This window comes from Argopecten irradians, chromosome 10, assembly GCF_041381155.1.
Source record: "Argopecten irradians isolate NY chromosome 10, Ai_NY, whole genome shotgun sequence".
Classification (NCBI taxonomy): Eukaryota; Metazoa; Mollusca; class Bivalvia; order Pectinida; family Pectinidae; genus Argopecten; species Argopecten irradians.
The window spans coordinates 26,155,173-26,180,727 of record NC_091143.1 but is presented as its reverse complement, the minus strand read 5'-3'; the positions used below and the strand labels follow the sequence as shown (position 1 = coordinate 26,180,727).

Sequence of the window (25,555 nt, the reverse complement as noted above, 5' to 3'; positions counted from 1 at the left end):
TTTTGTACGAACCATGTGTGTGCACCGTAGGTGAATCAAAATGGAAAATAAACTGACAATATTTATCATAGACTTTGCATCATACTGAGTGACTGGTCTCATATTATGTTTTTTCACCATAATGGTATTTTGACCCTGGGCTCATTTTACCATTCACTAATTTGCATTAAATATGATTTGAGAAATGGTCAAAGTCCTGGTAATATACCAACTTTTTATTCTTCCTTAAACTAAACTAATTATTGTACATATGCAAGTACCAAAACTATTTAAGGGAATATTCTCCATAGTAAGCTGTTAACATCTTCCAAGACATCAGCATTTTCTTCATCGTCGGAGACCCACGGGTGATCGCACTACACTACGCTACACTTATCAACGTTAGTGTATATATCGCCTGGGTTACCGAGGATGCATTTTCTTATGCATTTGACTTAGTAGTCAGATTAAAATATGTCAAACATACTGAAGACATAAAAATGCAAATAAAACCTTTATTTCAAAACGAAACAAACTTAACATTTTCATAACAACAAAAAGATTTTACTATGTTTTTTTTTATTTGTTTCGCTTTACCAGAATCACTATAAACTATAATCAAACACATGTAATAAATTTATCATTGATTTATATGTGTATATATATGAATGTATAAGTGATTGTTCAAAGATGAATTTTCACAAACGTAACTTCCGTGTTGATGTATATACAAATAGAAACATAGTCTTGAGGAAATACCACAGGGCCTGGCACGGATTTCTAACCAACAGTATTTATAAATATATATATATATATATATATATATATATAAATGTATTATATTAGATACTATTAAATAATATTCTACTATAATATATATAAGCCGATATAAATACTGTTGATTAGAAATTTGTGTCATGTAAATAATACTTTCAATCAACTGATCCAAAACACAGGGGTCTGAGAATTAGTTACAGTTTAACTATAAGTATGGACTGACCAGAGTGTGCTAAGACTATTTTAGGCGTTTTAGGGGTCTAGATAAAAAATCGGTAAAAACCATACTCTACATAGTATAATATACAGTTCAAAGTAGAATATGATTTTTACCAAATTTGATCTAGACCCCTTAAACATCTAAAAATGGTCTATGGGCACTCTACATAAACTGCATGGAACTAATTCTCAGATTCCTGTGTTCACTGTAAAGTTAATCATCACATTTACAGAGTGTCTATGCACAGGTACTCTAACATCAAATTTTAATTACCGTTCAACTCAATAAGAGTCTAGGGTACTACATGTGTAAAGATTTGAGAAAATTAAGCTGTTGCTTAATGGGAACCAAAATTAGACTGTAACTTTCACAAAAGTTTGCATAATTTACAAAACAACGATTAAAGAAGCCATAAAAAATTCATATTTTCAGTTAGCATTCAATTCAAGATTTACTTGTGAAAACACAGAAATCATCTCAACAATTACCAAGGCCAAATCTATGTATAACACACTAAAATTAATATACCGGTATATCATATGATCTAGCAACATTTTAATATACAACATATACATTATATAGCTACATTTTAATATACAATGTACATATGTATATCATCTAACTAAACTCTAATATGAATATCAGAAGAACTAAATGAGAGATTTTAGAATATTAAAACTATGCGACATCTACAGTATACATGCACCAAACCTCTTGGTTTTTTTAAGGAAATAGCAACAGTGAACTGCAAGATGTCGTAACTAAAATCTCCACAAAGCACTTCAATGATTCAACATTCACAAATAATACAATGAAAAGAATTTTATACATTACAAAGTTATCTGCCCTTGTGGGTAGGTATCAACGGGACATCATTATTTCATTTAAGAATGAAAATGACATCAGTTTCGCTGATATGAGGTGCAGGTCACAAAATAATAATATAAAAATCAAGACCTATCCACAAGGTTAGATAACTTCTCACAACTCAATGTAAATTACGGCTATGTATGACAAATAAACTGACCTGCATGAATCGTGCACACACAAATATCAGGTTTGGTATACATGTATATCAATTTAAATCTGAGGCACTCTAAATAATACCTGAACCATATACCGGTATGTGTATAATCATATGTCATAAAATTGAGCAAATGGTACATACAACTATTATTACACATGTATATCTGATTAAAAAAGGATATAACAGTCACAGAGGGCAATTGTCCGTGTATAATTGTACATGTATATCAGTGTCCTTTTAACTGCCAGTTTTCTTTAAGTTATGATAGGCGAGGTTTAAGAGGTGGAGAAAGCCAGAAAAAATCAACTGACCAGTGGTTAGTACCTGGCACCGGGTCATCTTCCTTCTACCCTCAGTTTAAATGGATTTTGAACTTATCATTTTGGTTTAATTTGTTTTTAAATTCCTATTAACAACTATGTCATTTAAAGATATGGCAGGTATATAGGTGGAGGAAAACCGGAGTACCTGGAGAAAAACCATCGACCATGGATAGCAGTCAGTACCTGATAACTGCCACATGGGATTCAAACTCATGACCCAGAGGTAATGGGCTTTTGGTAATATTTTGGGACTTCTCAACCACTTGCCCACCGAGAACTTGTTAAGACACTTTAACCACTGGATCACCCTGCCCCTAAATGTATCTGTGATTAAAATGTACTTATGAATGATAAGGACATCATCCCAGGCTATTTTGATAATCTGTACATGGATTCAACACATTCTGCAAGGATGTTCACATTGATCTGTAAAGTGTTTAACATATTATGTTTATATGTGATCAACACATTCTGTGGGTTTTGTAATCCACCAATATATGTAATCTTAACATTTCAGCACCTTATATGTCTTCAAGATTATTCTTGGGGATTTTCATACCAAATTGAATCAGCATCTCCCATGGACATTTTCGTACTCTGTAAGTTTACGTTCGAAATCTTTGAGGTTGACTCGGTGTTTCATCAAATACTTCCCATTAAAATGAAATACTGGTATATCATAGCAATACTTCAGCCACTCCTTATTGCTGGGCGCTGTGATATCCACTTCTTCTAACTGAAACTAGAAAATGGAAAAAAAATAGTTTAAGATTTGTTAAAAACTAAATTTTGAACATTATACATTTTACTTGATGAAAAATAATAAAATGTACAGCATGTGTCATGAATTTTTTGTTTTCAATTAAAGTCAATTTTAGATCTGGTGAGTGAACAAGTATCCAAGGGGAATAACTGCATTTGAATAGATCAGAAAACTATTAGTTCTAAACAAAACATTACCTGGTATATGTACTAAATATTTTAAGAAATTTATAACATATGTTCTAATTTTAATGCCTCTACTTAACCAATATTGTCAGCTTAAAGTTTTAGTTTCTTTTTCTGTAATAATAGAGATACTTCTTTAATGAATATGAGCACTCTAATTAAAGATGTTAAGAAACATGTACCTCTAAAATATGTATATTTCAGTATATCGTGGTACCGTAATACACATGTACATAGCTAAAACATGACTTATATTGCACATATTTTTGATATAAACTTATTTAACTAATGAAGATCTACAATCCACGAAGTCGAGACTAACCCTGTGACTGAGAGGTATGAGAGTATCTTTGGCTTCCTCACAGAGCTGACAGTCATCTTTAGTGTACAGAGTAAGTACGGGGAGCCTCGGGATATCATTAGATCGCTGGGACATGGAGATTCTCTGGTGACCACTCACTCCACTATTGGCAAGGGACATTACAACTCTGTGGATTCTCAACATGATGCTGGGAACTTGTTTCAGGTCAGACCTAAAAACAATAAAGTCTGCAGATAGAACAGTCTGATATTAACAAATGTTAAATCAAAGGAAGGATCATAAAAAAACGAGCATGTAATTTGTATCAAAATCAAATATGTGTTGTGTGTCTGGTTCATATATCTACATGTACTATCTGGCAAAATTGACTAAAATTTTACATTTTAATATTACACAAGACAATTGCTTTGTTATTTACATCTTAGGCAAGTGATGAAATTACCTAAATGCATTTTAAAAGGACTAGGGATGAGAAGAAAATTCCATTCAATACCATTTCAGTCTGTTAATCAAAAGCAGAAAATTATTTTCATTATCAAATTGACAGTTAAACATTGTATCAGTTTTTAGTCAGTTACTCTTGCTATGATTGTCAGGACCAGCGTGTAGTAGTGTAGTAGGATTGTAGTGCGCCGATCACCATCTGTCTAGTGTTCGAAGGTCCAAGTTTCGAGCCTCGGGATGGCTGTATACATTTTCTCCTAGCTCTCGTGTTACAGAATTGGCGCCCAACTAACTACCCACAGTGGTGGTATTAGGGTCTCATATATTGTATGTCTTTGAGTGTGAAGACTTTGAAAAGGGACTCATGAACTGTTTAAACCTATAAGGACGGAGCTTGGTCGATTATCGACAACCGCATGCAGGTACAATGTAAATACATTGTAGGTACATGTAGCTCCATTGGTAGAGCATCCAGTTAGTGTTTGGAGGACCTAAGTTCGAGCCCCTATCCACAAGGCCATGTATAGTTTCTATATGAAAAAATAGCCAGAAATACATATAAAATTTTATATGTATTTCTGGCTATTTTTTCATATAGAAACTATACATGGCCCTGTGCCCTATCTGGCCCCTACATTTCCTAACTGCTGTTATAATATTGTAGTGCACTATATATAAGCACAGTAATGTATCGGTAGTCCTAATCAGAATATTATCAAAATAAGGTTTCTGTTTGACTTGCCTAAGAAATGTTAGGTAAATCACAGGGCCGTGTATAGTTTCTATATGAAAAAATAGCCAGAAATACATATACAAATTTTATATGTATTTCTGGCTATTTTTTCATATAGAAACTATACATGGCCCTGTGGGTAAATTAAGGGTTGGGGAAATTTGGTTCAAAAATGAAATTTGGATCATGTGCTTTTGAGATTGACACACACACACATGTATATATATGCATGTATCCGTCCCATATCATACGGCGTATGAGCCTACTTATTACTGAAAGTTGTCATGATGTCATGATAATGTCAGACATTACGAGAACGTCCTTCAAAATATTGTCAGTGGTCATTTACTTGTGCAAAACATAATATAACGCGGAATAACGTAGAGTTATAATTATGTAGACCAACAACTAGTTCAAATATATAATAAAACAGAGGAAAACAAAAGATCATTACCAGCAAGTCAGCATCAAAACAAACACACGTGTTGGCCAGCTTCCGGAAATGGAGGATGGAGCGTTGCGCAGGCGCATTACTCCTGAATCGTGTTCAAAACCGCGCGAACATTCAAATGTTATAAATTACCACGTTTCCCCTTTATTTTCATTTTGATAAAACATTTCGAAAGATGGCGTCTTTCTCCATTTCATTCACGTACATGCATTCAAATTAGATATCAATTTATATAAAGACCCCGAACATAACCTCTAATTTATATCATGTACACGTATTCCATAATCAGTGATAATGTGCATACATATATTCTTGTTCTGAACAGCTGGAGAAACATTTAATAATTTATCTTCTCTACAGACTAGCATATATACTCTACAGACAAGCAAAAGTAGAAAGTTCCTTTCTAAATAAGTTTTTTGGCATGATGAAAAGAAACATACGCTGACTGGGTAGCGGACATGAAATAAATAACCATTTGAACGCAATAACATTTCGTTCGAACGCTCAATTCGCAGAAACACCTCGTTATCAAATATTTTTTTATGCAAATTAATTATGCAAATGGTATACTATGCTGATAATACTGTATATGTGAAGACAACATGTTCATTTGTACAGGCATTAGTCCGCTGAATCTGCCTTTAGAAATGATTAGGGTTTTTGGCCTTATTTAAAGGTGGATTATAGATATTTGGCAAAAAAAAAAAAAAAAAAAAAAAAAAAAAAAACATATACATATAGGTAGGTTTAGAGGACGATACAGGCATTAGGCTCGTCTTTTCATTATAATTACACCAACAGAATATTCTGATACCTATGGTCAACTGTAAGATAATTGAAGATATTAAAATAAAGTAATACAGGTACAAATAGTTTTAGGGCGTTGTTTTGTTTATTTACTTGATTTCTTTTCATTATTCACTTTAAATGACTTTAGAACAATCTTACTCTAGCGGTGTTGTGAGATAAGGTCGACCATACAAGGATTTTCATGTCAAGTATAAACCGACACCTCACAACTTACCTATGTGTGTAAGCAGGAAGGACATTTTCAAGTGAACTTATAACATTTTTGGTCTAAAAGAAGGTCATGTTTGTGGAAATTTGAGATTGCAAAGAAGGCGAGACAAGTATATATGCAGAGGTCTTGGTTGCTAACGTTTAAAAGGGACCACATCTGCCATGGAGTTGCCTAGATACCTCAGAAGTATGAATAACGACCGCACCTGAACCTGAGACATGTTCATTAAATTAGAATCGAGTCAAGGGCATTCTGAAATATATTCTCTGGAAACCAATCCCAGGAACTGTATTCCAACGGTTCCTCATGATGACAAAGTTCGGTGAAAGAGTGACCTCCGACTTTTCTTTGGAGGGATTGATTTACCTACCTTCAGCAAGAAGTTGAGGACCGCGCGAGTATGCTGCACCAAGGATTTTCTGATCATGAGAACATGATGAGGGAATCGTATATATCTATATCCCGTCAGAGGAACTTCGCAGATCCCACCTTTGCGGAACATGGTCCTGTCACCCTCCTTCAAGACAAGAACTTTTTCTTTGTACCCGAGAAAATTGGATCGGTGAAAAGGGGAGGGGACACGGGACAGTTTCATGAACATTCCTTAATTCTAAGAATTTTCTCAACGTAACAATTACCATACGAAAGCATTAGAGGAGTTAAAGGAAACTTTTAAGGTAAGGAGCCTTCCTTACAAGAAACTGGGACCAGGAGATGTTGTACACCCCAGAGCGTCCAGATCTGAAGAGACAATTGTAAGTGCCACGGAAGGAAGAAAGGAGACAGAAACTCAACTTCCTCTTAGAAAAATAGTTTCTATTCGTCATTCTTTTCGACATTTTTCCCTTGGCCTAGAAGGTAGGTTAGTCTGCAAAGATAGGGTTGCAAAATCCGCCCACGCTCCGTTTTTTTCTTCAAAATTTGCAGTGTTAAAGGTCTAGGTAAATAACTTTTTATCTATTTTGTATTTTTTCAAAAAGGCATAAAGGGCCTAAAAGGATGTTTTCTAATAATACTTTGGGTATGTGGCAAGGGGACCCCTTGTGTCCACCTTTTGAACATATTTTTCATTTTTTAATTATATTTTGTTAATAAAAGATATTTCGTTCCTTTTTATACCGTTTATAATGATACTTACTTATAATTTTTACTACAAATTGATTTTTTCAAGCAGAAAAATTCAAATTTGCAGTGTTAAACCCCAAATTTTGAAGGAAATCCACATAAGAGAAGGAAGAAATTTTCATTTCCGTAACAGATATTCCGTTCTTGGTTAGTTGATTATATTGGAAGCTAGTCTGTCACTTGAACGCTTGCAAATAAAGAGCAATAGCACTGAGCTTCTGCCTGATGAAGATTACATTCGTCGGATCATGAAAGCGTTTGAACCGCTTGATTAAATAATGAGCTGTCTTCAAAGCATCGCATTCACGCTGATGTGATTTTTTACAGTGGGTAAACAATGGCGGCCGCAAACTGAAGCTGTCAGTGTGTAGGATTGAAATTTGAAGATTGAGTTTTTTCTTATATTTCATGTGTGTGTTACTTTAGAAGTGCTTCGCACTTCGTTTCGGGCACGAAGGGGTGCGCCCTTACAATTACTTAAAGATACAGACACTTAAAAAAAAAAAAAAATGAAATCCAAGAAAAAAACATTTAATAGGCTGAAATGTAGCCAGGAGAATTAAAAAAAAATCAATATTTTCCCCAGATGGCTGTTAATTCAAAATCTGTCATAGAACCCATAATTTAAAACAACAATTAGTGATAGAATTTAATTTGTAAACTAACATACATCTGTTATAAAATTAGTGCATTTTTATTCTTGCTTTTTCCATATCAGTACAAAAAGCCTTACAACTAGATATGCTCTTGGGTGAAACAAATAGTTTCTTTTTTTTAATATCAGAAATCAAATAATTATTGGAAAGAAATATATTTCCGTCAGCAACTCAAAGTAAACTCAAAAGATACAAATTCAGATTATCCATCCCTCTTATCTAGACCGAAACTATTTTAAATTTAGACATCTAATTGAAAATGATTGGGTTAAACAATATTTTATTCAATTCAATAACGATACAGTACAATATACATGTCAATAATACAAGTAATACAAGTACAGTGTACTTATGTTAATCCGTCTCCATATATATATAACTTATAAGCAATAGGACAGTACTGATTTCTAAGAATGTTCAGTGCTGTTTATACAGTGCTTTGATAAGAAAAAGGAAGGGTGCATGGATTGAGTAGAGAAAAATGGTGTTTATTTTTCAACAATATATAACCAGAGATTTGTTGATAAATCGGCCATAGTTTGATCATCAGTAAAACTAACACGGGTCATGAGTATATAATCAATATACGAAAAAGACCAGATTGGTTTTAAGATGGACATTAAAGTAGTACTTATGGATACATATGTATTTATATCTACTTGAAACGGTTTGAGCGACTGATAAAATCTTGAACCGTATCAAAAATGTTTACATTGTACTGATATGTTGTGCATATTAGGGTTACCATAGAGTAAAGTGTTAAAATCATAGACATGGGATAGGTCTCTAAAACATACCATTTTTGTTTGTTGGTAGTTTAGACAATGGAGAAGGAAATGTTCAGAAGTTTCGTCAGATTGGTTACACGAGCAGCGAGGACTAACTACAAGATTACGATGATATGGATGAGAGTTTAGAGAACTGCAATGCATTCTAAGACGTGAGTGGTGAATCTGGCCATGCCTTGTTTTACAATAATAAAAGTAGAGAGGGTCAGCTGGGATATCAGTATTAAGGAAGTTTTTGAGACAGGTAATAGATGGATTAAATTGTATAATGTCCGGAAGCGAGTTCCATAGGTTCACAGAAGAAGATAGAAAGGAGAATTAGTACAGGTTAGTGGGGCATGGAAGTTTATAGAAAGAATCGACTCCCCTTGTGTTGTATGAGTGAACGAGCTGGGAGCATGTTAGTTAGGTAAGGGGGGCACTGACCATGAACAATCTAATGGAATTTAATGATATTGTGTTTTCGCCTTCTGTTCATAAGTGTATCTAATCCAGATTCTGTATATAAACGACCATGACTAGTGAGTTTGGTGGCACGGGTAATGATCCTTGCTGCTTCAAGTTGAATGTTTTCTAAAAGATTACTTTGTCCAACTGTTATATTATACCAGACAATGTCTCCATATTCTATCAATGGTCTTATAGAAGAACAGTATAAAGTTTGAAGAGATTTTCTATCAATGCTGAACTTGAGATTTCGGAGAACATTTAGTTTTTTTGGAAGGTTTACTAATAATCTGTTGTAGATGGTCGGACCATGTTCCGTTAGCTGAAAGGGTGATGCCAAGATGTTTGTGACAAGTGACTTCTGTTAGTGTGATATTATTCATAAATAGGGAGGGGTGAATCGGTTTGCTATTTTTTTTTTGCTTACGGTCATTGTTACAGTGTTAGAAGGATTAAATTTACAAGCCGTGTATTAGACCAATCGTTAAGGTTATTATTTAGTAGATTTGCACTCAGATCAGTAACAGACAATGATGTTTTGTCTGCAAACAGTTTGATGGAACAGCTGATACTACTTATGATATCGGTAATGAAAATTAGGAATAGCAATGGATCTAGGATGGATCCTTAAGGAACACCCGCTGTTATATAAGCTAAATGAGATCGTTTACCATTAATTAATACACATTGACAACGATTAAGCAGATAATTAGAGAACCAAGAGAAAATATTTCCTGAGATACCGATAGATTTTAATTTTGATAGACGACCCCGATGCCAAACCCGGTCAAACGCTTTCCTTATGTTACAGAAAACAAATCTTACTTCGCTACCCTTATCGAGATTGGAAAAAAATCATGAGAAATGGATAAAAGTTGATTGATCACCTGATCTGAAGCCAGTTTGATGGGGAGTTAGCAGAGATTTATCAACAAGAAAATTGTAGACGTATTTATATACACACCGTCACATTAACTTGGCTAAAATGGACAATAGTGATATTCGGGACGGTAATTTTGAATAATAGATGGATCATCTTTTTTAAACTCTGGTGTTCCATTTGCCTTTTTCAAGGAAGATGGTAATATAAAAGAGTTAAGAAAGAGATTGAATAGATTTTGTAATGGATAACTAACTCGGCCGCTTCCTTGATAAGACGACGGCTTATTATGTCAGGACCAGATGCCTTTTTGAAGTTAAGTGATTGTATCGCATCGAGAACGTCTTGTCGAGATATCAAAATGTTTGAAAGTTTGTGAGGAGATTCGGGAAGTTCGGGTGGAAGAATATTAATATCATTAATAGTAGATTGAGAGGAGAAGAATGTGTTAAAAGCTTCAGCTTTATCGAGATCATTGTCCAAAATCTTATTATCGACAGCGATAGGAGGGATTGAACATTTTTTGGAAGAGTTTGACATTAGTTTCCACCATTCTCTAGCATTATTATTAATATTATCGTTTAACCTATTGCAAAGTTTATTAAAATAACATTTCGATTTTCGAATGACAGTAACACACATATTTCTTAAACGACTAAATTTGGACCAGTCGCCTGCATTTCCAGATTGTTTAGCCTTGCGTTAAAAATATTTTCTCTTGCGTATCAGTTTTCTTATATTGTTAGTTAGCCATGCATGAGAATTGTTTCTAACGTTATCATCTGAAATAGTGTCCCAAGAACTGCAAGAAGTCTATAGTCATCGTAATAAACGTGATTATAGAGCCAAATGTTACGTTTGAAGCTTTATATAGATTTATACTACCATAAATGCGACGATGATATCTCAAAGGTTGATCAAGAAAGCTCTCACCGACATGACAGATATTGATTAATGACGGATCACTGGCGCAAACTATATCAAGGAGAGAGGAAGAAGTTTCAGTAAAAAAGGTAGGATAGGATATACACTGTGTCAGGTTGTAAGTAGTTAACATGTTTTTTAGATGTAATGAATGATTATCATATTTAATATTCCAGTGTTGAAAGCGAGTTCGATGGAGTGTGCAATGTGGTATCAGTTAGACAGGTGTGTTAGGAGGTCTGTAAAAGGTTCCATATAAGATAGATTTTCCAGATATATATAGCTGTAGCCTAATGCACTCGAATAAAGGTTATTCGAGGTCAGATCTACGTTTACATGATAAGTACAGACACTCCTCCTCCTTGGCTATCTGGTCTACAGAAACGAAAAGGGGGAGAAAAACCAGGAAAATCAACATCAGAAGTAGTATCATCAGGACTAAGCCATGTCAAGTAAATGATAAAATATCTAGATTGTATAACTCACTGTAGAGGATATCGTATTTCTGCTTTATACTTTGTACGTTAAGGTGAACAAATGTGTATTTGGCTTCGTTAAATAATGTTGAGAAATTGGAAGAACATGAAGAAACAGATGAAAGGTCAGATTCAGACTCTGGAAGTCCAGGATTACATTCAATATCACCACTAAGAAGGAGCAATAGTTGAACAAGTAATAGAGATATAGCTGATGTACATAGTATAGGGGATATAGAAAATATGGCAAGTGCTGATGTAAAATGAAAAACTGAAAACAAAATCGGCACACGTGGACCAAAATTAATTTAGAAGTTTTCATGAAAAATGAACAGTAATTGGAAGAGTAGTATAAATAAGCTCGTGGTAATACAAGGGGCTACGACACTTTTTGCTTTATATGATATATTCTTCATTTGCGTGACAAGGTCATGTTTGTATTTAGCTGAGACTTTTAACGTACGTGTATTCGATAAAATATGCAATATATATAATACAGTTAGTACGTATAGAATTTCAACAAGAATAGACCCGGTCATGTATGTAAAAGTGCATGACCGATAGTAGTTACTATAAAACAGACCTATCCGAACACAATAAAGATTAGGACATATAGGCATTCAAGTTACGGAGGTTAACCTTCGTAGGGATGACATTCGTGACCGGATAGGGTATCGAATAGATTGACCAATAAAATCAACAGCTATGTGGTACGGTTTGTATGGTACATTTCTTTTGTATACAAAAACAGTGAGAAATGGGAGGTAATTGTGCAGGGAAAGTAAAGGTGATGCGGAAAGGGAAATTAGCAGGGTATAGAGAAAGTTTTATATTTTGGCTATTAAAACCATCGTGGGTTTGGGAACGGGGTAGGTAGATACCATTGATAATAAAATGCTTAAAGTATAGATTATTTAGGTCCTAAAACGCTAGTGAATAAAGCTGAAGAACGTGAACAAATGTACATTCGTTGCTGGCATAGGATGGATGGCCATTACTGCTGTTAAAACTAATTAAAGAGGGAAACAGTTACATTTGATTTTCAATTAAAATATGTTAAGTCTAAAAAAGAATACCAACGCCACAAAGGCTACAATCTTAATTTTGACCAATTAGGGGGCCTTTATTTAGTTATAATGACAACAAAATATTTGAACTGTTCCCATCTCATTCGGCATACCCAATAACCCATACGTACAAATTTCCACTTATATCCAAAAATATCTAAATTTCAACCAATCAGGGGCCTTCATTTTGTTTCCATGCCAACCAATCTTTTTAAATACCATGATGCCATGTTATTTAGCATATGCTTTAATCTGACAATACCCTAAAAACTTGGAATTAGACGCGGCTTATTTTCTTTAATAGTAAGTGATTACAGGCCTATTTTCAAGTAACCGCTTATTTTCGAATGGGCTAACTTTCGAGAGTATTTTAGCGGTAGTCAAATATGGGAATGCTTAGGTTTTTTACTTATTTTTTTATTTGAGTTAACGCCCTTACTTTTCCTTTTTCAATTGAGTTGTTACAGTAAACTGCATTTTTTATATTAAAGGGACAATTCAGTCTAAGAGAACATTGAAATTTGTACATATATCGGAAAAAAACCCAGTTCTTATGGAAATTAGATCAGTCGGTTTTACTGTGATATGCCTGAAAAGCCCATGGTTGTGACATGTGTGTAGATGTTCAAACTCGCTCGCTGTCCGCCATTACACATTGTGGTCAAACTTCTTGTATGCCGAACCCTGTCCCTTGCTCGTAGAGTAATGCAACTTTTGTCTAGAACTGCTCAAATCATTATGACAGTAGTGTGTTTACCTTTTTAGGTGAATTGTCTTGCCTAAAAATCATTTATCACCTTGTCAGTGGTTATGTAGTTTATTTGTTTAACGTGCGTGACTTTGGCTCGGGTATGGGTACAGCGTCTGTATTGTACCTGCTTAATCGTATTGATCAACGATTTGATATTTCAACGATATTAATTAAAATACTTAACAATGTCGTGGAATTTGTCAATGTTTTATGTTATATGTTTGATAAGAAATGTAGAACAATACAATAATGCTATATTTTGCTTCTTAGTTATATAAAAGAATTAGCCTGAGTGAATTGTCCCTTTAACAATGGCAAAGATAATGCAAGCAACCGAACATATTCTATCCGGATGCATTTCCAAATATTACTTACAAGTAACAGATAACATTATTTATGGAATTCGACTACATGTATACCATTTTCGTCGGTTACTTTAAAAAGGCTTATTTTCGAATCAGGCTTATTTTCAAGGTGGTTTTCCAGTAGGTAGTTACAGGCTTTTTTCCGAGTACGGCTTATTTTTGAAGCCGGCTTATTATCAAGTTTTTAGGAGGGTTTCACTAATTTTCACTTACATCGGACTCTGGAATCATAAACTGGAAATGTATAACTAGGTATACTAACAAAGAAGTGGTCCGTTGCTACATGCACTCTCTATTTTCAAGTCTCTAAAAACTGTTTTCCCGGATTTTAATTTCCAAACTAATTTACACATAGATAGAAAATGTCATGAGAGTGTTTTTAATAAATGATTACGAAGAATTCCCAGTAGCACACAACTAGTCCGGATTTGAACCGTATTGTTTTACCAAGTGACAAAAATATGTTATTTCTACGCTAGACCATGTTCCCTATGTAAGATATTTGGGACATTTATTTATTCCTCATATTCATACCTATGCAAATTTCATTTCTGTTTTTTTTTCAAGGTGAGGAATATATTGATCGCCATGCAGGAGCATCATCTACCACGATAAAGACAGGTAGCAGACGTCAAATAGAAGGATTCATAGTTACTGCCAGAATAAAACGTGGTCATAAACTGCTACAGCTACAACAATAGACACCAAAATGTCGATAACAAATTATGAATGTTAAGACTTATTGCTGCCCAATTGTTTTGTATAAATAAACGCAGATATTGGTGTTTACATTGGTGTCCTGAAAGTGATTCCTTGTTTGGATTTGGAATTGAACAAGTCCCCATGAGGAAACTCTACCATGGAATGACTGACATTTTTATCGACCTGGTAGGTTTTCTATAGTATCTACTGAACGCATTATTAGAATACCATTATAAACAGAGGAATTTGAGATGAACATTAGAAACATTGAATACCGACATAACATAATTGACTTTGAACGAATTCAAACACCAACAAAAGAGGACCAACGAGAACAAGGCGATAGGTTTCGGACGACTAAACGGTTTCAGTCTCATTACTTCACTTATAATAACACGAATTGAAGTACCCGTACTGTAGAAGATCAAAATTAGGTCATGCTGCCGTCTCCTGAGATTCTGTCTTTGACAACGAAATCCTTTGCCATATCAGAAACAACAAACAGAACCTTCTTTCACATAGTTTATCAGTGTATTACTGGGGTTATCCTACTGTCGATCGTACAACATAATTATATTCTCCAATACTTCACAGGGATATCCCGTGGTTGCTAAGGAAAAGATAGCTCTTACATAGGGGGTGTAAGACAGCTCACACGCGCTAGACAATCACGTGTCGTCATCAATACATGCGGCGTAACTGCGGCGCGCATTGTAGATGACGTTTTTGACGCATAACGACGTTCCTGCGATAATGGCGCGATGAAAAAGCTGGAAACCAAGTGGAATTTCATCATTTTTATACGAAGTATGGGAGAAAAAGAATCAAACATGGATCTGTGAAGTGGACAGGGATATCTCAACCCTCGTTAAAGATTTTGGCCGTCAACCCTAGGGTTGATCGGCCAAAATCTTTCACTCGGGTTGAGATATCCCTGTCCACTTCACAAACCCATGCAAGATTCTATTTGTCTTCATCTGCTAATACAACATACATATAGTCTTCATCTGCATACAACTCAACGAAATAAACCTTAAGAACGTGCATTAATGGTGAGACAAGTAAACTATAGGAGTAAGAATAAAATTGGTCCGGTTATCTGAAAAATGTACAGAAAAATACACATCCCCCGCTCACAAAAAGGTGAAATCTACACTGGTAATACATATATTTGAAAGGATTTTCACAGGTGAATAATTAAATTATATTGTTTTAATCTACAAGGAACTTCTTTGCGAAACAATAGATTACTCACAATTCAGCATCAAATAGCAGTGTTCAGTATGAACTATCACCCTACATAACACGCCTTGGCAGTAAATTAGAAGCTAAGTTTTAAAAGTGTCAGATGACATGAATGTTAAAATCACCACACTTCCTCACAGAGAAAAGGGTAAATACTGGAACAGTTAGTGCTATAGAACACGGAACTGTGATAGGTCAGACATGACCCTATGACCCCTGTGTGATCCTCGAGAACTTCATGCCAGTGATTTTGATACGGATTCAGGACCTCGCCATTGGGAAATTGCCAGCTCCCATTCGTCAGCAGTCCTCCGACCCACAGACGGTCGCCTACAAGAAATACATAATCACAACTGCATTATTCCTGAAGTAAGAGGCAAGTACATTTTGTCGTTTGGTATTGCATGTATATGGTTGAAAGGATGCGTCTAAAAGGATTTATTTGTTAAGCGGTATTATCGAGCGCAAACTGGTGACGCATGATGAAGTTAGTAAGAGTGTTAACATAAATGACTTCTTAATCCATGTTTTGCCTTACCAAAACATATAAACGTCTAATGAATTTAATTCATAGCATCCTCGATACTCCAGGGGTTATTATCACTGACGTTGTATCCACCTATAGACTATCTCAAGTAAAATTGAAGGCAGAAAACAAATGACCAACCACAGGCCTGCAAAGACTTTCTTTGATGATTACAGAGAGAGCGACACCCTACTTCAAATTCACATAGTCAACTACAGTGTGCCGTTATTTGATTCTTTTTTGTACATCAAATGACCACATTACCTGTGTGTTCTGGTCGCCTTCAGTTTTACTATGAATTAGTCCAGGGGTATGTATAACGTCAGTGATAGTAACCCCTAGAGTATCGAGGATGAAACCCAGTAGTACTCTTTATCATTATGACATCTTGATAATACGTGTTAGATTTTTTTATTACTGTATATAATTTTGTCCTACATTGGTGATAAACATGCAATACGTACTGAAGTAGATGCTGGAGTAATTGACATTCACATAAGTGAATTTATCAAATGTATCCAGAGAAGCCAATCGTCCCCCGATGTCCTTACAGACGCCATGGGCAGCTGACCGATCTCTCCAAGAACTGACCACAAGCTGGAGACACCAGTTCAAATGGGATACATATGTATAGTTTTTGCCAGCACAAACTCCTGGAAGAGGAAATGAACACTTATTGGGAATATTCTTCTGAATCGCAAAATGTTGAACACATGTTTTACTATATTTTGTACGGATTATCGAGGATGGCCTCAGATCACGGGCATTTGACGCCTAAAAGGTAATCTAACAGCATGTCTTAGAGAATATTACCAAGACATCTATTATAATGTCTGTGTGAAAACAAAATATGTGCGCCTGTGCTCAGATAGAATATATATCATTCCACTTCTATATATGAAAGAGTTTTACTATACTCACGTTTCATGAAGGTGGTGGTGTTAGTTGTAAATGTCTGTGTTGTAGGGGTCGTCGATCCAGAGGGATCCAGGAGATATAGCTCTGTTCTAGTGGCGGTTTCCAACGTTGACTGGACAGACGCGTACCCCAAACAATGATTGGAGGCTTTTGTGTAAGCTATGACGTCACACCTCTTAGCCTCCATACATTTTGACGCGCATTCCAGTTTTGACGATGATTGGATGTTTACTAGGGCGGGTGTTTCTACCTGACTTTCATATTGTGGACTTGTTACCCATGCACTGCGTTTGATTGAAACATCTGAAAATAAAAATAGTAACCATACTGGTGTCGCTTTTATTGCACATCACTTGAAAATTTTGGTATCAAACAAATATCTTAGTATATTTACATTTCCGTTTTCTCTTTGCTATATAACCTTACCAACTGCGATATCGTTTACACTTGCGTAAACGCAGTGGTTGCCGCGCTAAAATACACCCACCGGAACACTGACTTCCGCAAGTAGAGTGAATACGCATCCGATTAGGACTATTGTATCTGTATGACAAATTTTCAATATACTGCATGTATGAATGTAAATGTTTAATATGTATCAGAAAAATAGAATTCTTAATAAATATTGTAAAAATGGGATGAAAAAAGATAAAGTAAATGAGGAACTATATTTTGTGTACTCTCTGAATTTGACAACATTTCCGGCTAAATTGAAGCCAGCTGTTCCGGGATTCCATCAATTGACCAGCTGTTCCAACAATCGTATAACATTGAAAAAAACAGAGTTTTATTTTATTTGAACACTTAATTTTTAATGAAATGGTCGGTCAAAATGTAAATATAAGAAATGATTGTTATTGTTTGTTGTTTACTGGTGTGTAAACTGAAAAATGCAGTTTACACACCAGTAATCAACAAACAATAAAAATAATTCCTGAAGAAAATGTTTGTGTTGGTGTTGAATTTAAGCTATCAAATAAAGTACACAAACTGGGTATACAGTTTTGACTTTTTTTTACATCGTTTCATTGGTTCGCATTGATAGTGTCATTAGCGAAAGTTCTTTCAAAAGCACCTTACTATCCAATAAATTATCGTTGCATGAACTCGCTTTCAACGCTCAAAATCATTGTAACATTAGATATTTTAACCCATTTTTTTCAGTTTCTTTCTTTCTTTCTTTCTTTCTTTCTTATTTTAGTGAAAATTAACTTATGAATTTGATCCTCTTGATATTGTGTCATACGATGTTCTAATTCAAAATTTAGCCTGCTATATAGCCAACACCCTTCGAACATCCATACGACAGTGTATTACCATTCAATATTCAAAACGAATCATCGTTAAGCTAAGTTATAGTCATTGACAGAATGTAGCAATCGAAACCACTGGCACTATAGTCATAGGACAATTCCTTACCTTTTGCAGTGAGTAAGTGTTCAAAGACGAATATCAGGGCAACCGCAAACCAACGAAACATATTTCACTGCTATAGTAGGAGTACCAATGGTAACTGTCTATCCTACTTTGTATCCTAGAATTAAGACAGGACGTTTCACTATGAACGCCCGGTAAGACAAATAGTTGTGTTAACAATCTGATATCTGATATTGTCTCTTGAAAATTGGAAATGATTGTTTGTTCTTTTCAATACAGGGCACATCATGTGGTGCACGAGATTTTATCTGAATGATAGATTGATATCTATACAAAATAGATTGGTTCTGCTTTCAACCGTGTTCAACAGTCAAACGTACCATTCCATTGCCACAATGACAAACATCCAATATTCCTTTGAGATCTCCCCTTCCTCAAGGTAACATGGCAGATTATTAGAACGTGCTGAACGATGATAAAGAAGATACATAGATCAATATACAATGACATAAAAATGTATTCCTTTACAAAATATAAACAAATGTCATATTCTAAATGTATAAAGATATACTTTTACTCAATGGGTTAACTGCCATAGTAGTTATTTATTATTTTAATTTTCATAACAATAGTGAAAATAACCCCTTGATTATCGATCATGCCCTTATCCCGTCTTTGCGTATTACAGATTTACCTTCTTTTTGGGTAGGTAGTAATCATAACGTCATTGTTTTGTTTGATAAATTCACGTCATTTTTGCCAATAAGAATAACGTTACGCTCTCAAACACGTAACGAAGCAATCAATACCTAACCGCAAGGGTAGATAACTCTTTAATAAGCAAATACGGAATGACGAGCTCAAGGATGTTTTTCATGTTTTAAAAGTAGGACATGTTTTGGTACACAGCCAATATTTCCTAACCTGAAATTGAACTGAAATTGACCAGAATTTCAGGTCAAGATATCTTGACCTGAATTTCACCTGAAATTAACCAGAATTTCTGGTCAATTTCAGGTGAATTTCAGGTCAAGATTTCTTGACCTGAAATTCAGGTTAGGAAATATTGGCTGTGTACGCTACATAATTCTGTACCACGAAATTCTGGAATTAAATGCAGTGAGTAATACAATTAAATTCCTATCCATCCCCAATATTCCAGGGTTTACTATCACTAGTAATATCCACACCGGACCGAGACATAGTACAACTAAAGACATGTCAGTGGAAAATTGGGCCAACCACAGGTCTACAGAGACTTGGATATTCATGAGAGCGACTCCCAACTTCGAAGTCATACGTTGTACCGTTATTCTATTCTTTTGATGTACACCAAAAAGGACAAAACTGCCCGTGTCAATATTGTCACAAATATTGTCTCCAGTTATGCTTAGATATGGTCCAGTGGTGTATATAACGACAGTGACAATAACCCTTTGAATATGGAGGATGATTGTTATCAAGCTTTGTGCTAGGGAAATATGTGAATTATAAGTCTTTAACAATTTGAAAAAAATGCCTAAATAAGAAGGGGAGACCTGTTGAAGCTTACTGAAATGCAATCTTTAAATTACATTTTAATTTCTCAGAATATTTTTAAACGATATTAGTATTTGAAGCCAAACTAGTAAGTTGTTACTTTTCTACCGTTAACATGCTATTATTAATTTATCATTTAAACAAGCATATATTATAGCATTTACAAGCAACATGTAATGCATTACTCTCTTATCTAGCCCATGTGTAATTCACCGCGAATGATCATCCTGGATGACGAGAAATCGAGTAAAAACTGACTGAGCTATTTAACTTCAAAAGAAAGGATGAATCGAATGAAACTCATCTTTCCATTCCTATGCCCGATTATTGATTTGTTTCTAATTTCATGTACCTGTTCCTGGTTAGTTTAAGTACCATGTTTACGAGGCTTAATGGTGTTTTATTTAATTTTATTTTTTTTATACTTAAGAGATATTTTATTTCACAAAAACAGCTGACATTTTGTAAATATTTTCTTCACCGAATTAATACATTAAAAAATTGAGTTCATCTTTCCCAAGTCTATAGCCATGTCAAAAATAAAGATGTATATTTTCATATGCACTGTTTGTTAGTAGTCGATTGTTAGCTATGTTTTTATCAAAACAAAATTTTACTTTGTAAATATAGAACAGTTTGTCGCTGCCTATCGTGATGATCAGATTTTACACATATGCTTAAAATTAGCAGACGAAGACTAAGTAAGAGCCTATTAGTCAGCAAATAAACTACTGTAAATGTTTATGAAGCATCATACATGTTTGCACATGATTTTTACAGCTTAATTCATCAAAACGTATCATTTTCAATGGATTATTGAAGAAACAACATTTAAGATGTGTAGCTTAGTTGTGGCGCATATACTTTAGGTTTGGAAAATTGAAAACAATTAACGATGTTTCCAGATATATTAATGCTCATAATATACATGTATATTATTAGAGTCTCGTAAATATATCATATTTAATTGACTTTTTTGTCAGTAGCCGATATCACCAGTACAATAAGCTGAAGTAGCGATTGTTTCTTTTTCTTGCACCATTTCCACCGCACCCATGGCCAGTCCTTATCGTGGCCATGTAATCCTGATTGGCAGTAAAAAGGATGATGAATAATTTTTTTTTCGATTATCGGCTCACCAAAGTAGGAGTTACTCTACATGTACATACAGTAGGTGCAGTGTGTATCTCCGATCATCGGCTCACCAAAGTGGTGAGTAGGAGTTACCTTACATGTACATTGTACATACAGTAGGTGCAGTGTGTACTCTGCATTTACGTAATATGTAATATATATCTACACTAAATAGACCATTACCTTTCCGAAACGGTTTTCAAAATTGTAATGTAAAACGAGATTGATAATTTGTAGAGTCGCCATAGTTATCAGCTTACCCTTAGTAATACACGTATCATCGCCATTACCTCAGAATGTAATCCTGCATGGTTCCTTACAGTTGGGAAAATCCATGTCAGTGTTTTCTAATGGGGCTCGTTCTCTTGTATTTCATTTAAATTTCAAAGATGTAAAGGAAAGATGACGTTTTCGAACTTTTCTTATATAGTTTAGCTTAGTATATACCATCAGTGAAGTTTTGATTTGCCGTGAAAATAATATTTCCCTCCTAATAACTAGTACTAGCAGAACTCTATGTCTATATGTTATTATTTAAAAAGTAACTGTGATGTTGAAAATTATTAACATAATTCAGATGATAAAGACAAGATCATTCTTTGTACATTCCCTACAATCAACCATTTACTGTTGAATCAAGTTTACGATACCAGATTGATTTATCCAAAGAAAATGTTCACATTGCAATAGTCAACAGATCATTAGTGATGAATTTCAATATTCAACTAAGTAGCGAACAAAGATAGGTATTTTTGGTTACATTCAAATGTTATTAAATCTAATGAATTCGGCTGATATAAAACACTTAATGAAGGATTGCACTTTCCAATTATCTGCCTCCTCATCTTAAACCATGGTATATAAACACTCCTCTCATTATTGTTGTTGACATCTTGTTTCGTTAAAAAGTTTCATGTCGCATTTAGACCATAAATAATCTGTAGCATTATTGTAACTGTATTGAGTGCTGAAATTGATGTACACTTATTAAAGTAATTAACATTATCTGCCCTATATTTTAACACAGGTGACTTGACTTACGATCGAACCTACCATAGAGAGGTTACAGTGTATATATCAAACACTCCAGAGTGCTCATAGAGGTCTAGATAAATACAGGAATATCAGTCTACATAGTACTATATACTGTAGAACCCTATTAAATTGAAATTGGTTATATTGAAATACTGTTTGATTTAAAAAGAATTATAATTCTGTTATATCGAAATCTGGATATTTTGAAGAGATTTTCCATTTCCTTGGGACTTTATACTAATATTGGTATTTACCTATTTTGTTAATTATACCCATTAGGTGTATTCGTAAATGTATGTGTAACAACTTTAAACATTAATGATTGGTCAACAAAGGAACAAAGACGATACTAGTTCAGAAGGTACGTGAGTTTCTGCCACTGATTTCTAGATGGTTTTTTTTAGGCCCACTACCTTTTCGAAACAAAAAATGAAAAGTTTCTTAAAATGATTAATAACTTAAGAAGGAGTTATCGATTCGCTAAGATGAGGCAACGAAACCAATCAAAGTAAGATTACCTGTGTAATCTATGATTACCATGAAGATTCATTTTGCTGTTTTATTGTTAGTTTAGTGCAGTGATAGTCCACTATCGCGCGATAATTAGGACGGCGACGGGAAATATAAGACTACCCAAATTTGATTTTTTTTAAATTAAATTGCTCAGAAGGTGATGAAAAGTGTAGCATTAAAAGTAAGCTATTAAATTTTAGGACTCTATCAATTATTAATCTCGTTTTACATTCACATAAAAAACAAAAACCGTTTCGGAAAGGTAGTTGACCTTAAGTTGTGATGTTTTCAAATAAGCCTGAGCCTATTACTCACTCATCGTTGCAGTTGATCCATCACGTACGCAGGTAGGTAAATGTTTGTTTGTTTGAGTTTCACGGCCCATGTGGACAACTATGGTCATTTAGGGCCATGGTAGGTCGATGACTTGTAATATTCTCATCTAGGCTATATAGCCGGATAGGTGTTATATCCATATATGGAGGCAGTGACTCGGACAGTAAACTCCAAGTTGAAATATCCAGGGCATATTGAAACTACTAAAAGTAAGTATTTGTAGTAAGTTGCCATATAGGAAATGTGACAAAACATTAGACGTCTACTGTTTGCAGAATTTTTATACACTAATACACCTTAGTATTGAAGTCACTTTTTTTTAATTCCATCGGGGTATGATAGAAAATTTTGTTTGCAAACTGTGTGAATTCGCGTAGCTTATAAGCTTTCAATGCTTATAATTAATTTTCTAGGCTATCGTATAAAATGAAATACGTTTTCACGAGCAATTCTATTGATTTTTCCAAGGGATTATTTTTGCCAATTCAATACGCAACGTAAATGTTTCTATTGTGACGTCAAGATAACGTCGGATTTCCATGCAATGCCCATATTTTTTTTTTCATCGTGGTATGTAAAAAATGAATAGACCAATCAGAAAGGCCGAAACAAAGAAAATTGATTATTAAGAAATGACCAAACTGGCAATGAATAGTGATAAAAAGTGTAGTATTAATGGTAAGCTAGTAAATTTTAGGACTCTTTCAATTATTAATCTAGTTTTACATTAAAAATAAAAAATCAAAAGCCGTTTTATGAAAATAGTGGGCCTTAAATTGTGAGGGTTTCAAATAAGACTAAGCCTATTAATCACTCATCGTTGCAATTCACAGGTAGATCGATGCTTGTTTGTTTGAGTTTCACGGCCCATGGACAATTAAGGTCATTTAGGGCCATGATAGGTCGATGACTTGTGATACATGTATTATCATCTAGGATATATAGCCGGATAGGTGTTGTATTCAAATGGAGGCAGTGACTCGGACAGAAAACTCCAAGTTGAAATATCCAGAGCATATTGAAACTACTAAAAGTAAGTATTTGTAGCAAGCTGCCATATAGGAAATGAGACAAAACATTAGACGTCTACTGTTTGCAGACTTTTTATACACTAATACACTTATGTATTGAAGTCACTATTTTTTAATTTCATTTTTATTTTTTATTTTTATTTCATAATCCGATGAAATTGAAAGATGGTGACTTCAATGCTTATAATTAATCTTTTTAGGATATCTTAGAAAATGAAATACGTTTACATGTACAATTCAATTGATTTTTCCAAGGTCTATTTCAAATCCGATGAAATGGAAAGATAGTGACTTCAATGCTTATAATTAATTTTCTAGGCTACTTTAAAAAATGAAATACATTTACATTTACGATTCTATTGATTTTCCAAGGGATTATTTTTGCTAAATCAATACGCAACGTAAATGTTTCTATTGTGATGTCACGATAACGTCGGATTACCGCGCCTTGCACGGACTTTTTTTCATTATGGAATGCCAAAAAAAGAATAGGGCAATCAGAGAGTCCGAAATAAAGAAAAAAATAATTATTAAGAAATGATCAAACTGGTGGTCATTTTTTGAGAAAAAAATCGTGTTTCTTACGCTTTGTAAAGAGCTGAAATTTTCACATAAATTGCCCATGGGACGACATTTTTAGCTATACCAAGTTCACTATTGCTAAAATTCTTTTCAATGTTGCCTGTGATAAAAATTTTAGCATTTAAAGGTACAGTGCTCAGATTAACGCCTATATCTTCCAATTAACATAACAACTTTAGACTATACTAGCCTGAATGTTATCGTTAAGAAGGCCAACGACACGCTAAACCTAGCCAAACAAAATGATGATAATTCGAAATTAAAAAGTAAAGAAAACTGTTGTGTATACATCTCCGTATGTATTGCAAAGTAATCAATCAAACATACCCGCATGGGATGGTTAGAAGATAGATAATATAGACAAACATTTGTAGTATAATATAAATACACATGTAGTATCGATACTATAATTTCTCTCATACGGGGGAAATACTTGTTTATCCGATGGGATACCCACGTAATGGCTACCCACGTAATGGCTACCCATGTAATTCCGTATTTGCATATTACAAAATTATCTGCCCTTGTGGGTAGGTATTGATTGACGTCATACATTTCGAAGAAAGCGACGTGAATTACACTCACAAAATAATGACGTAATAATCGATACCTACCCGCAAGGGAGTTGATACGTAATAAGACGGAAACAAATTTGTGACGTCAATGCATGTGTGCTCAAAATTATTACCTTATTATCATTATGACTTCGCCTATTCCGAATTTGCATATTACAGAGTTATCTCCACTTGCGGGTAGTTATTGCTTGTGACGTCATGTGTTTGCGAGCGTAAGGTCATACTTTTAAGAGAAAACGACGTGAATTGCGCTCACAAAACAATGACGTAACTATCGATACCTACCCGCGAGGGAGCTAACTATGTAATATACAA

General features: G+C 34.4%; 1 protein-coding gene across 1 annotated transcript; it reads right to left on the bottom strand.

Annotated features, from left to right (window-relative positions):
- Nucleotides 1–232: 232 nt before the first annotated feature.
- Nucleotides 233–5,304, bottom strand: LOC138332631 (glutaredoxin-like protein C5orf63 homolog). The gene is made up of 3 exons (XM_069280633.1): nucleotides 5,228–5,304; nucleotides 3,597–3,807; nucleotides 233–3,068 (listed from the first exon to the last, which is right to left on the bottom strand). Exons 1-3 carry the CDS (start codon nucleotides 5,302–5,304, stop codon nucleotides 2,895–2,897), a joined length of 462 nt encoding a protein of 153 aa, XP_069136734.1. The 3' UTR covers nucleotides 233–2,894.
- Between the last annotated feature and the right edge of the window lie 20,251 nt (nucleotides 5,305–25,555).

Coding starts and splice junctions, on each gene's coding strand:
- LOC138332631 (XM_069280633.1), bottom strand. CDS start 5,304: ATGCGCCTGCGCAACGCTCCATCCTCCATTTCCGGAAGCTGGCCAACA. Junction 3,808..5,227: donor GTTTTGATGCTGACTTGCTG/GTAATGATCTTT, acceptor TATTGTTTTTAG/GTCTGACCTGAAACAAGTTC. Junction 3,069..3,596: donor TCATACCTCTCAGTCACAGG/GTTAGTCTCGAC, acceptor TCCATTTTCTAG/TTTCAGTTAGAAGAAGTGGA.